The 14,837-nt window shown below is 38.3% G+C and overlaps 1 protein-coding gene across 8 annotated transcripts in view; it reads right to left on the bottom strand.

The window, feature by feature from the left end:
- LOC129279222 (ATP-binding cassette sub-family C member 5-like) overlaps positions 1 to 14,837 on the bottom strand; it is a 34,742-nt gene that overhangs the window by 4,801 nt on the left and 15,104 nt on the right. For 5 of the 8 annotated variants that reach the window (XR_010296029.1, XM_064111112.1, XM_064111111.1 and 2 more), the window contains exons 11-22: positions 14,541 to 14,742; positions 13,563 to 13,726; positions 12,832 to 13,101; positions 9,344 to 9,547; positions 7,364 to 7,551; positions 6,632 to 6,711; positions 5,877 to 6,067; positions 5,273 to 5,407; positions 4,480 to 4,609; positions 2,531 to 2,813; positions 1,385 to 1,571; positions 772 to 861 (exon numbers count right to left, since the gene is read on the bottom strand). Coding sequence is in view for 7 of the 8 variants with exons in the window: in XM_064111112.1 (XP_063967182.1) it covers positions 772 to 861; positions 1,385 to 1,571; positions 2,531 to 2,813; positions 4,480 to 4,609; positions 5,273 to 5,407; positions 5,877 to 6,067; positions 6,632 to 6,711; positions 7,364 to 7,551; positions 9,344 to 9,547; positions 12,832 to 13,101; positions 13,563 to 13,726; positions 14,541 to 14,742 (2,124 nt within the window). In the remaining variant the exon portion in view is untranslated. The remainder of the gene's footprint in view (positions 1 to 771; positions 862 to 1,384; positions 1,572 to 2,530; positions 2,814 to 4,479; positions 4,610 to 5,272; positions 5,408 to 5,876; positions 6,068 to 6,631; positions 6,712 to 7,363; positions 7,552 to 9,343; positions 9,548 to 12,831; positions 13,102 to 13,562; positions 13,727 to 14,540; positions 14,743 to 14,837) is intronic. The other 3 variants (XM_064111116.1, XM_064111115.1, XM_064111114.1) reach the window with 1 other exon arrangement.

Here is a 14,837-nt window from a genome sequence, read left to right as displayed (position 1 = left end):
AAAAAAATTAATGTAAATATGCAATTTTTACCCAAGTTTGCCCCCCCCCCCCCCGAAAGAGCAAGGACCCTTTTTTTGCTTCTAAATATTTTTGCAGACGAAATTACCTTAAATTTTATGTGAAAACCTTTTTTTTTTTTTACTTGTCAAATTTTTAACAGGAAAATGTTCCCCTCCCCCTTTTGGATCCGCCCCTTGAGTATATATCAATCGTTTAGATAGATCAGTCAGTTGCATGACCATACAAGATGTCGGTAAAATGAAAATTGATTCATAAAATAAAGTGCTTCAAGCTGGGGGAAACATAAAGGGACACTGTTCTTCAACCTTAATTGTCGAAATGAAATCAATAATTCTCATGGCCAATAGTTTATACTACCTTTTAGACACTCTGCAAGAAAGGTAAAATGTTTAATGTTAAAGGAGCGAAATTATTGCTTTTCATATTTATGAATTAAAAATCTGTTCGGAGTGAAAGATTAATTTTGCATAGTTTTCACCCATATTGTAGAATAGTCACGGAAGTATGCGGCTACATGGTATATTGATATGGGGCAAGGCGACATGAAGATGTTGTCCTTTTCCTTATTGAAGTAGAGGGGTTTGTAGGTTTTCACACTCATGTCAATCTTGCTTCCATTTTTCTTCCTTCTTTTATCATTTTTGTCTCCCTCCCTCCTTTTGCTCTCCTTATTTAACTGGGAGATCATAGAGGGTCACCTGTCCCTATAACGCCCCCACCCCCTCCTGTGGGAAAACATCATACATTACCTTTATGTATTGCATCATCCTTTCAGCAGAAAAGAACCGTGCTTCAGTATCAGCCATCATACTCATTGTAATCTGGAACAGACCTGTTAGCTGCACGTGAAGAAAAAAACAAGAGAAAAAAATGTTATTGCGTTTATTCATTTACTTTACAGACATACAGGCAGACAGGCAGGCAGACAGGCAGACAGACAGGCAGGCAGAAAGACAGACAGACAGACAGATAGACAGACATATAGATAGATAGAAAGATAGATAGATATATAGATAGAAAGATAGATAGATAGATAGATAGATAGATAGATAGATAGATAGATAGATAGATAGATAGATAGATAGATAGATAGATAGATAGATAGATAGATAGATAGATAGATAGAAAGATAGATATATAGACAGATAAATAGATAGATAGATAGATAGATAGAGATAGATCAAAGATCAAAACCGATATAATTTTTTTTAATGTGTGGATACACTCTCTCAGCTACCAACATAGTTATCATCAAAATTCTCTGGGTTTTTTTTCTTTAAAAAAAATAAATGACAAGAATAATACAATCAATTAATCAATCAATAAACAAAAACTTAATAAAGTTTCAACAAGCTCACATACCTGCATCGCATAAGAGACAGCCAGACCGGCGACAGAGGGCGATATCTGCCCGTGGTAGATTACGACCAAGAGATTGGTGAGGGTGATGACGAGTACGACAAGGAGCTCGAGCCGAGCCCCCGCCCATCGGGTGGCCATGCGAAAGAGCATCAGGGGATATGCGTTCACATTCAAGAGATCTACGAACCTGATGATAAAAAAAGAAACACAAAGATTACCCTTTCTGTAACATCAACAGTCGCCATTCCTGTTCTCTTTTTTCCTCCTCCTTTTCTCTTCAGCGTGCTTCGATTTCTTCTTCCGTCACTTGATCCCTTCTCCTCTTGTTTTCCTCCTTCCTTGACCCCCTCCTGACCATTTATTCTCTTCTTCTTACTCCTCTTTCTCCACCACTTCCTTTTCCTCATCTCCAGTTGATCTCATCTTCTTTTTCTTCTCACCTCCTTCTTTCTTTCTCACCTCCCTCTCCCCTGCTTCCCTACATCAATCGATCTTCTTGTCTTTCTCATCTTTTTCCCTACCACTTCTCTGTGACATTATCTTTCTGCTCATTTCTCCTTCCTCAATCTCCACCTTCTCATACCCCTTCCGCCTCACCCCGGTCGTACTGGCTCCATTCCTCCCATCCTCCGTCTCTCTTCTACTTTTTATGTTATTGTATTTTATTCCGCATCATATCATTCTGTCCTTCATACAACACCATTTCATTTTTTGGCCCCAAAAGTTACCACTACCATCATCGTCATCATCTTCGCTACCATCATCATCATCATTATCATTATCATCATCATCATCACCATCATCACCACCATCATCATCATCACCATCATCATCACTATATCATCATCAGCAGCAGCATCATCATCATCATCACTATCATCATCATCAGCAGCAGCATCATCATCCACATCTTCATCACCGTAACCGTCATCAACATCATCATCATCATCACCATCATTAATTCATCACCATCACCATAATCAACACCACCACCAGCACCACCATCACGACCACCACCACTACCATCACCCCAAGTACACAACCATCACCACCACCACAAGCACCGCCATCACCACCATCATCACCATAACCACATCACCGCCATCACGACCATCACCACTACTATCACCACCATCGTTAACGCACCTCGTGATGACATCATTGGTTTTCTCGTAGGCGTGGATGGTGGTCAACCCCATCGCGGTCGAGCCGATGTGCGAGAACCACGGCGACCGACTGACATTCTCTAACTGCTTCATGTCGTTGACGCCCTTCCGGTAGAAGACGAGGATGAAGTACGAGATGATGATGATGGGGATGACAGCGCACAGGAAGAACGGGAAGATGACGCTGATGGTGATCAACGATGCCATGATCGTCAAGAGATAGTTAAGACTAAGTTCCATGTTGATTGGGAGCATCACATCGACTATAAAAGGAGATTAATATTATAGATACTTTTCTGGTTATGATCGTTATGATTATTTTCAATTGGTCTAAGGCCAATTCGTCTATTATCATTTAGTCTACCATCAGTTCGTCCACTATCCAAATGGTCTAATTGCCATTTCGTCCACTCACCATTTCGTCTAATATCCTGTTGGTCCAATTGCCATTTAGTCCATATATACCATTTGGTCTAATTTGACTAAGTGTTAATTAGGCGAAATGAATGAAAATAAAATGGATATTAGACCAACTGGTTATGAGACGAAATGGTCATAGACGAACTGGTGATTAGACAAAGTGATGATTGGACCAAACGGTTGTAAGATGAAATGTTGATGGACAGAAAGGCATTAGACTTAATAAAGGTAGACCATAATGATGAGTGGACGAGTTGGCAATAGACGAATTGGCAATTTACCGTTATGAAGATGCAAAAAATCTTGGTTGTAAATATCGTCACCCAATTCAAGTTACTCAATCATAATAGCAAGGACTCCAGTGATGCAAATTCTTTCGTGCATTAAACCTCAAACCACTAGCAGATTTGAGAGGCACAATTAAAATTTGTATTGTAAAAATGCCGTTAAAACAGAAGTGTGCCCCCCCCCCCCCTTCGAAACTGAAAACCTTTTTTTTTTTTGCTTGTCAATTTTTCTTGATGGACGAAATCCCCTTAATTTTTGTTTGAAACCCTTTTTTTTTCTTTTTTTTGCTTGTCAAATTTTCCCTCGGGAAAATGTGCCACCCAAAAAAATCCTGGATTCGCCCCTGCCTCAAACCCCCGTGTCATCGCAGGAAAAAACCTCCACAAAAGCAAACACTAAAATAAAAGATTTATTTAAATGAAAATGAAACAAAAATAAACAAAAACAACTAAAACGTTTAAAAGAGATTTTTTGAATATCAAAGTTAGTCTTGACGCGAACTCAATATAAGGCAACAGTCACACAGAAAAAAAACCGATTCGAAACTAACCGATGGTATTCCATTCAAACGGAAATCCACCCTGACGAAAACTTTGTTGTGAAAATAGGAGAAAAAAATAATAAGAATATTGGTGAAGGTTTGAGGAAAATTCAGTAAAAATTAAGAAAGTTATTAGAATTGAAAGTTTTTTTATCTGTGATAGATAAGCAGCTGCCCTGTATGTTATGCAATATAAAATGCATAAATTTCGTTTTTGTTATGGTCCGTGATGACTGATTTGTCATTTTCTGATTATGAGAGGGTTTGAAATGATTTGTGAATTGATATACTGAAGGTACAATAAAAACAATTTTCAATTTTTTGAGAAAATGACATTTCATTGATTGTTTTTACCATGCGATATGCAGGGAAGCTGCTCGCATATGACGTCACAAATCAGATAATTAAAATTCTCAATAAACTTTTGTATTCCTTGATGGATTTTTCTCAAACCTTCGCAAATATTTTTTTTAAATAATTGTTTTCTGCTATTTTTACAATAAACTTTTTTTCAGGGTGAACTTCCCCTTTCAAAATTACGGACTAGCGAAAAGCGATGAACGGCCTGGGGTTGTTTTCGTGACTGCTGCATTGGGGGACGAAGAGGAACACCTTTCAATCGTGAAAGCTTCGAAACGGCAGCGACGATCGCAAATAAAGAGGTTTAGGTTTCCACTTACGTTCATCCAAATCTTTCGAGAACATGTTGAGAACTCGTCCAGTAGGTGTGGTATCGAAGAAGCTCATTGGACTGCGAATCAAGGTTCTGAAGAGCTGGTTGTGTAATGTTGATGACGATTTTAGGGTATACTGAAAATGGGGGGGGGGGGGTGGAAGCAAACGAATGATATCTCTCTGTTATGGCATATGTTCATCAAAACATTTGGTGTTGTTTATGTTCATATCTCTGATAACCCCGCTGGAAATAAAACAATGTTCCACAGTGTGTTGATAGTGTGCTCACAGTATGTTAACAGTGTGTTCACAGAGTGCTCACAGTGGGGCACCCAATGAAAATTCACTCTTTCATTTCGGAAGAAATTATTACAAAACGTACTTAATGTAAGTTAACGATATCAATTTCCTTCAGCAATTATGCCGCGCTCAACCCAGATGAGGTAATGGGGATCATCATCATCATCACTGTCATCATCATCATCATCATCATCACCGTCATCATCATCATCAACATCATCATCATCACTGCATCATCATCAGTATTATTACTATTATTATTATAATTAGTAGTATAGTAGTAGTAGTAGTAGTAGTAGTAGTAGTAGTAGTAGTAGTAGTAGTAGTAGTAGTAGTAGTAGTAGTAGTAGCAGTAGTATCATTATTATTATTATTATCAATATTATAGTAATTGTTATAATTTTTATTATTATTATCAACATTATTATTATTATTATTATAATCATCATTATTATAATTATCAACTAATTTTTGGGAAAAGGGTTAAAGGTTTCTTACCTTCATATAAAGAACACTCTTGATAGCAGCAACGACGAATATAAGGAAAAGAGAGCCACCATATACCAACATGTAGAACCAGAGATCCGGGTCGTTTACTAAAGTTGGAGGTTCCTCATCTAAAGTCTCATTATACTATGACAAGAATCAGGATAAAATAATGTATAAATTGGTGTTGGTTTGTTTTATTGCGATTGATAATATAGAGAATTTAATAGAACAATACAGGTATAAACAAGCCAACATATAACAAGTTCACAACCATAAATAAACACAAGAATATCGTACATAAGGTAGAATTCAAGCTTGGATGAAAACAGAACAAAACTATTGAACATAATTATAAAAGGGACTTGTCCTCGTTATTTTGTCCCTATTTTTGTAGAATGAATGAAACGTGTCTTTTATGATAATTTTGCATTTGTAACATGATTTCAATAATTACATTACTATGATAAGACTATTTAAAAATATTTCGCATTTACTTTGCTCTTTCAATATGCATAAACTAACTAGTTATTGTGCTTTGTTTGTTACATTTTTTTTTTGGGGGGGGGTGTTGTTGTTTCAGGAAATTTTTCTTGAAACTCGCTTTGTTACTTACCGGTCTGTTACCACTGACTTCAATCCAATAACTAAGCCACCAGTTATTGAAGGTTAACATGCCGACTACGAGGACATAAGCAAAGATGACTGTCAAAGCGAAGAAGTAGCCTCCCATTGCCTGGATGTAACCATGGTAAGTACTCCAGGACAACGAACCACCGGAGCGACCTTCAGTGGTTGTCAACTGACCTGTACGGATACAGACAAATCAGATGATTCCGAATAAAAAGAAATTAATCTTGTATTCTAAACGAGTGTATGAAATCTGCTCCGCACAGTAAAAACGTTGTTTAAAATTCTTATACAACGCTTTTTACGAAATAAAACTAACAGTAGTTGTTTAAAAAATTTTAACAATATAATATCTTAAACAGCAAAGTTTAATGTTTTAACTTAATTCTCAATAAATTAAGCATGGCTGTTTAAACTGTGAAACAACTAGCAGACAACGTTATATAAAAATTTAAACAGCGTTTTTACTGCGCGGGAAAACTTGCTCCTTTTAATGTTCCTATAAATAATTTCACTACTTCGTCGACTTTTGCTTAGGAGCAAATTGTCGCTCGACTGGAGCAAAAATGTCGATGGGGCTAGTATACGCGGAGCATTTATCCCCGGAACGTTTTAATCGCCGGAGTAATTGTTGAGGGAGCAATTGCCGACAAGGAAATGTCTGATCCTCGTTGTGAATATATGAAATAGATCAATGAAACGGGAAGGGGTTATTATAGAATTATGAAGTAGGCTACTTGCCTTCATTTTCTTCATCGGGGTTGGTAAACTCATCATCGCTGGCCGCACTTGATGTGGACGACTTCTGTCGGCTGAGTTGTCTACATTATCAAACACGTGATAAAAAATATCTTTCAACATTAGAAAATATCGGAAAAAAACAAAACAAAGCAAACACAGAAAGAAACAAAAACACGTTTCTGCAATATAACTTTGAATTTTCTCATTAATCTTCAGGATTAATTGCATGCTGTTTTCATAATTACATTTCAATGTAGATTTTACAGTATATATCAGGGGTACATTTTACGAGAACCAATTTTAAATAAATGGTCCCTGGTTCACAAACCTTGTTGGCAACGACGAATGGTTATCTACTGCTGAAAGCTGAAATGCTCGTTTCTAAAAGTATCAGAGCAATGTAGATTTTAGAGTATCCTAGGTTATATCAGGGGTACATTTTACGAGAACCAATTTTAAATATATGGTCCCTGGTTCACAAACCTTGTTGGCAACGACGAATGGTTATCTACTGTTGAAAGCTGAAATTCCCGATTCTAAAAGTATCAGAGTGAATTTGTCAAAAAAATTCAAGCATTTGTTATTGATATTAGGTTCAAGGGAGAGAAATATCTCCCTATTAAAATAGACATCACAAGTAAGTGGCAATTGAGCATGCATTTTGGAGACTGACTCACCCCCCCCCCCCCCATTAAAAATGCTGTGGTCGGATTCGAACCCTGGACCTTGTACCTTTTCAGCTTTGGCGACTGTGGGTGTAAGTCTGATTCCCCCTCCCCTTCCTCTTCTTCAGGCTTGGTGTAATGCGTCGTGATGAGGCGAGCATACTCTCCTTCTGACGTCATCAACTCACTGTGTGTCCCCCTCTCCACGATCCGACCATCCGCCATTACTGCTATGGAATCGCAGTCCTGTAGATACTGTAGTGTTAAGGAAAGCAAACAATATATTTCTAAGGTTAACGGGTCGTGTGGTCCAGTGGTTAGAGCATTGGACTCATAATCGCAAGGTTGTGAGTTCGAATCCCCACTCTGCCATTGTCTCCACTTTGCATGTTTTGATAAAAAGGCCCGAGAGTTATATATGTCGTCTGTAAGGTCAGCCACTATGACTGATTAACCTTGACGTAAAATGTTTCCTAGTTAATTGGTTGTATACCAGCTTGGCGTTTACCAGCAAAACGCTGCCCTGCCGATTTCCTACGGGAGTTACCATAAATAGAAAGGTAATCTAACAAATCCACATTGAATACCATCAATGTCAGTTATCAACTATACTAATGCCTCCTCCGTTCCTTTACCCACAATACAATATTCTTATATTTGTCATTTATCAATATTTCCTTTGTTTATTACACAAGACAAGAGTCCCAATAATCATTGTATGGACTGCAACTCGTTAAAATATTTGTATTCCAAGTAAGTTGACAATTAACAAAGGTTCCATTCCTTTACCCATAATACAATATTCTTGTATTTGTCACTTATTAATATTTCCTTTATTATACACAATACACTCACTAGCCTCTAATTCATAATCTCTTTGACACGAGACCCAATATCATTGTACCGATTGCTACCCGTTAAAATATTTGTATTCCAAGTAAGTTGGCAATGAACAAAGGTATTACATATCACCTTCAATAGGTTCATATCTCCATTAGATCTGCATGGGTCCAGTTTCATAAAGACTAATAATGTAGTAACAAATTCGCAATTTCTATAACAGGTTTACTATCAGCCAATCAAATCAAACGATTTCGGTAGCTATAGATTATCATTGCAAATTTGTTATTATATCACGTTTTGTGAAACGGGCCCCAAGATGTCCACCGTATATTTTTCTTTTAATACCAAAGTTTACCCTATTTTTTGTACACGATATTAATAGTAAGTCAATGGCTTACGAGCCTCTTGGAGGACATTCCTAATTACTACTGCATGCAGTTATTTCGTATTATTATTAATTTCTGGATGTCATGTAAAATGTATATCACATCCGTATACCTGCTTTTGGTCAGAGAATAAATAACATTGCTATATACTAGTAGCCAAAGCGATCTTGGAATAACAATTCCTAGTATCAATACAATAATAGCATTTGACAGACTACATGGCAGATGATTCTGTATTCATAGCATATCTCATTTATATTTACAATGTATCTCAAAAAATATTCATTTGAAGTATTATATTACCATTGACGAGAACCCGGGTGAAAGGGGTGGGGGGGGGGGAGTGTGCCCCCGTGCCCCCAACTAGATTTTTAATATAATATTTTGTGCAGGAGCTTATGGGAGAGGGCCGTCTCATCCCCTGTCCATAAATCCAAAAATCGTACGAAATCAACGACTATGTAAATACCTTTCTAAGGGAAGTTATCAACTCTTTTTTTCCTTTTTAACCTTTACTTTCTCTTCTGATTGACACTTTGTCCTTTTATTTCTTATTTGCTTTCGTTTTGCTGTAATTTTCCGGGTTTTACGTGAAGTCTCATGGATTGGAAAGGAAGACATTCGGGTTAAAGTTATTTATTTTTCCTTTCCCGGCATTCACGTGACTCTCTTTATCCCATTGTTTGTATAATTATGTTGTCTATATGTTTCATTATGCTAATGAAATAATAATGAAAATAATAATGACAATAATAATAATAATAATATACGCGATTTTAGTTATTAAAATATAAGTCAAAACAATGATCCATTATTACCTGAAGCTGATGTGTGACAAATAGAATAGTCTTTTTGCTCAAGACCCCCTTGAGGCACTTGTTGAAGATGTGTTCCCCAACGTGCGCGTCTACTGCACTCAAAGGATCATCGAGGAAGTAGACATCATTGTCTGCGTACACGGCACGGGCTAGACTAATTCTTTGCTTCTGACCTCCGCTCACGTTGATTCCACGCTCCCCGATCTGGAGATAAGAAAAAAACCGGAAGAAAAAAATTCTATGTTAATATCTACCGTAGATTTTGCCAATTCTTCAAACACCTAAAAATTTCTAATGGGATGCTGACTGAAATCAATACATAAATAGGTAACAAAGTGTCATGCTTTCTTTTCGACGGTCTTGATATTCATCAAACATATCAAAAAGCCCTAATCAAGAGTGAAATGGGTTTTGGTTCAGGTCTTGAACTGATCCATTGGTTCGAAGTACGGTGAGAAGAAAGCTCGTGAAGGGAAACGCCACTTTTGAAAATTTGTTGGGACATTTCAGTGCAGGGTCAGGCTAAAAAGTTTTTTGAGGCAACGGTGTGATTTTAAGGTCGATGCTATCATTAGGATCAAAATGACTAAGTGATAATTTTTTAATGTGGATGATTAAAAGTAAACAAGGGCTGATCTTGTAGGAACACTGGGGTGCGATCCCATATGACAATGAAACGACTAGAGATTCGTCCATAAGCAATGTGGTGGCAGCGTTGGGATGCAATCAGTGACTCTGAAATGACTTGTGACTCTTTCATTACGAAAATGGTGGCAGTGGTGGGATGAAAGCCAATGGTGCTGAAAAGAGTAGCGGCTATTTTATTACTGATAAGGTGGCAGCGGTGAGATATAACCCCATAGCACTGAAATGACCAATGACTCTTTCATTACTGATGTGGTGGCAGCGGTGGGATATGATGATGATGATGGGTTCTTGTATAGTGCCGGTATCCGCCTCAGCTGGGCGCTCATGGCGCTTGCTCAAAATAGGAAATATCTCACAAATTTCAATGTCTTCAAACAGTGCTTAGGATCATCATTCAGTTCAAGTACTGTCCTAGTAATGCTACAATTGAGTTATTCTTGCAATAATGTTGGAGTGGGGAACAGAAAAGTCTTCAGGTAAGACTCAAAAGTTGATTGGGTCTTTGCTCTCCTGATAAATTGGGGAAGGCTATTCCACAGCTTTGGTCCAGAGATGTAGAAGGCTCTGTCACCCCAAGTTGTGTGGCTGAGAGATTCTGTCAGCAATGCTTGATCTGCTGATCTGAGACTGCGTGTTGGTCTATGCTGAGATAAGAGCTCTGATATGTAGGGTGGAGATTTATCGTTAAGCGCTTTAAATACGAGGACCCCAAGTTTATAGGCTATTCTCTGGTTGACAGGCAGCCAATGTAGGTCACGCAGAATTGGAGTAATGTGGACTCTCTTTCTTTGAAGGGACACAAGACGTGCGGCCATGTTCTGCAGACGCTGAAGTCTGTGCAGTTGATGTTGAGTCAAACCAGTCAAAATTGAGTTGCAAATGTCCAGTCGGGTTGTTACAAAGGCATGAACAAGGAGTTCTGCAACTTTCTTAGTTACATGCTTGCGGATCCTTCCAAGATTACGGATAGAGATACAGGCAGCCTTGGAAGTGCCTGTGACATGCTGCTCCATTGTAAGTGAGGAATCAAACACTACTCCAATGTTTCTCACTTGATCAGAAGGCTTGATTAAAGAGTTGCCAATTCTTAGATGGTTTATTGTAACTTTGGCTCGTTGTTGACGAGATCCCACAACAAGGAATTCCGTCTTGTCCTTATTCATCTTAAGATAGTTATTAGACAGCCATTCCTGGAGGTCAGCTACACAGGATTCAATGCGCTGAAGTCCTAAATTGACCTCAGTTTGAGATGAGTTGACGGTACAGTAAATATGTGTATCATCTGCATATCGGTGATACTGGAGTCCGTGCCTCTTGATGATGTGAGATATGGGCGAAGTGTACATGCTGAACAACTGCGGGCCGAGGACAGAGCCTTGAGGAACGCCATACTTCAGCGTTGATGAGTCGGATCTGGCACCGTCGACGGAAACATAGCTCGTCCTTCCTGTCAGGTACGATCGAAACCACTGTAGTGCGACTCCGCTGATTCCATATAGGTCACTAAGTCGATGGAGAAGAATATCATGGTCGACAGTGTCGAATGCTGCTGAAAGGTCCAGTAGGACTAGAAGCGATATCTTCTTTTGATCCATGCCGGAAAGTAGATCATTCTGGACTCTGAGGATTGCTGTCTCGACACTATGATTGGCACGATAGGCAGACTGGAATGTATCATGGAGAGAATTATCTGTGATGTAGGAACTCAACTGGTTCATCACGACGCGCTCTAGTATCTTGCTCAAGAAGCTGAGGTTGGAGATCGGGCGATAGTTGCTCATGTTCTCTGGATCGAGTTTTGACTTCTTCAGCACTGGATTAACTTGTGCAACTTTCAGAACTTCTGGGACTTCTCCAGATTGTAAAGAGGTATTAATGATTGATGTCACAATAGGGATCACAGTAGAAGAACAGGATTTGAGCAACAGAGTTGGGATAGGATCCAGATCACATGATTTTGGTGGTGAAGATAATACAATGCGTCGTACCTCATCCTCTGTTATAAACCCATAGCACTGAAATGACCAGTGACCCTTTTATTACTGATATGGTGGCAGCAGAGGGATAAAAACCAATTTGCACTGAAATGACCAGTGACTCTTTTATCACTAATATGATGGAAGTGGACGGAAACGACCACATGGCGCTAAAATGACCAGTGACTCTTTTATTTTATTACTGATATGGTAGCAGTGGTGGGATACGAACCCATAGCACTGACATGACCAGTAACATTTTTATCATGTTCATTACTAACATGGTGGCAGCGGTGTGATACAAACCCATTGCACTAAAATGATAAGTGACTCTCTCATTACTAATCTGGTGGCTTAATTGTGATAAGTACCAATTCCACTCAAAAGACTAGTCACTCCTTCATTACCTATGTGGTGGCAATGTTTACGGTGGTATATGACCAGTGATTCTTTCATTTCTGATGCAATCTTAGTGATGAATTGCGAACCCAAAATACTTACGACTCTTGTGATTGCTCTTTCGGTCATAGCAGCATTAAGTGTAAGAGTCATCGTAATGACCGTCGATCTTTATTATTATTTTTCACTGATTATAGCGGTAATAATGAGATTTAACTATATTCATAATAAGACACAAAATGCCTTGAGGATGTTTCAATCTTGGGGATATGAAACTGTCAGTGTTGTAGTCAAGGCCCGAACCATCAAGGCCCAGGACAAGGCTTCAGTACCCAAGGCCAAGGCCTTAATCTGTGAACAAATATTATGGAAACCAAAAATATAACCACTGATAAAAAAAACATTTATACTACCGAACTGAAGCAATATAAAATCTCATTAATGTTTCATTTAATAAAGGCCTACCTCTGTCTGATCTCCATTGGTTAATATCTCCAGGTCTTGTTTAAGGCTACAGGCCTCAAGGACCATTGCGTATCGCTCCTCATCCATGGGTGTCCCAAAGAGGATGTTCTCCCGGACCGTAGCATTGAAGATCCAAGCCTCCTGGGCCACGTAAGCGAACTTTCCTCTGACCTTGCAGGAGCCCTTGACCTTCTCCATCTGACCCAAGATGGCGTTGATCAAAGAAGATTTACCACTTCCGACCAATCCGCAAACACCAACAAGTTGTGCCTAGATGAGCAAATAAGATAATGTTAAGCAAGGCTTGGACTATTAAGTGTTAATGTCTTGGTAAGCATTTAGCGTCGTCATCATCATAATGATCATCGAGGTCTACATCATCATCATCATCATCAACGTCCTATTTTTCATTATCCTCGTAGTCATCGTGACCATTTTTATTATCGTCGTCGTCGTCATCATTATCGTTATCATCTTCAGTCTTTTTTTCATAATCACAACCATCTAAATCAGCATAAGGATTATTATCGTAATCATCATCTTATCATCAAGATCATCATCATCCTCACCATCATCATCATCCTCGTCATATCATCATCACCCTCGTCATCACCATCATCATCGTCTTCTTCATCAGCATCGTCGTCATTTTCATCATCATCATCATCGTCATCATCCCCATCATCATCATCTATTATTATTACTGTCATTTTATAATACACTTTACTTACTTTTGGTAAATCAAAGTTGATATCAAACAAAACGGAAACGGTCTTACTAGAGACCTTTTCCACAGCCATCTTTTTCTGACCTCTCGATTGTTCGGCATTCGTCTTCGGTTTCGTAACCCCGTTTGTCTTGCCATTCTCTGTCGACCCATTCTTTATAACCACTTCTGAAAGAGAGTGAATAATTATAGGCATAAGATAAGAAATTGATATTTCCAATTAGCATGCGACAAATGTCAATAAACAATAATGATAATGATAATGACAAGAAGCAAGATGTAACCAAAAATGAAATATTTCCAAGAGTCAAACATTACTTTGCCTATCCAGATGTCTTTGATGGTAGATCTCCAAAATGAATATTTTTTCCTCTTTTGTTTTGGTGCAAATTGGATATGTATTTTGTACTTGTGTGTCACTGGATGTGCCGACGTCTGGATCTTTTCATCGACATTGTATGGAAGTATATTTAAATTTTTAAAATATATCATTTGGCGTCGAAATTGTGATTGGTGGCCAAGAAGAGTACATTATACGAATTTACAAATGCAAGCAGGTTTATACAGTGAATTGTATCACAGTTGTATCTTACAAAGAGTTATGATTGATCCGATCAATTGTAATTCTATGGAAATCCATCAGGGTCATAATTTTTTCTACAGGAAATTTGCACGATGTCCTTTGTAAACAACAAGAAGCATAGTGAATTTTCAAGAAAACAATGAATGCATAAATATACATCATAGTTAGAAACGCGCATAATAGACATTGACGTTGCTGGACGTCCATAGTTGCCATCGATCGGATCAATCGCAACTCTTTGTAAGACGGGGCCCAGATGTCTCGGGATAATTTCACAAAACAAATAGTCAGTGATTAAACAAGATTATAAAGCTTCTGCAAATCCTTGCATCTGGTAGGCTGAGAGCAACATCTAGGCTGAGAGTCACAATTTCGTAATTTGTCCAATAATAAACACACCTTTGTTATCATGTCCATTCATTTTGATTTCTCCGTTCTGGTTCTCATCTTCAATGGCATTTTTCATGGTGATTTGTTCTTTCTCGTCTTCTTTGTTTGTGATAACGTCCCATCCGAACTCTGCGCCGGTGATCTCGATCGCGTTCTTGCTACTCCCATCCAGCTTCTCACTTGGTGTTGCCTTTTCCATTATAATGATTGACTATGAATGAAAAAAAATAAAGTGATTCTTGTGACAACAGAAGGTAGTTTTTGCATTTATTACGGGAAAACTCTCTACAACGCATCGATTCCTTT

The sequence above is a fragment of the Lytechinus pictus genome, chromosome 16 (genome assembly GCF_037042905.1).
Source record: "Lytechinus pictus isolate F3 Inbred chromosome 16, Lp3.0, whole genome shotgun sequence".
Taxonomy (NCBI): Eukaryota; Metazoa; Echinodermata; class Echinoidea; order Temnopleuroida; family Toxopneustidae; genus Lytechinus; species Lytechinus pictus.
Note: the sequence above shows the minus strand (reverse complement) of the source record. Positions and strands in the feature narration are given on the sequence as shown.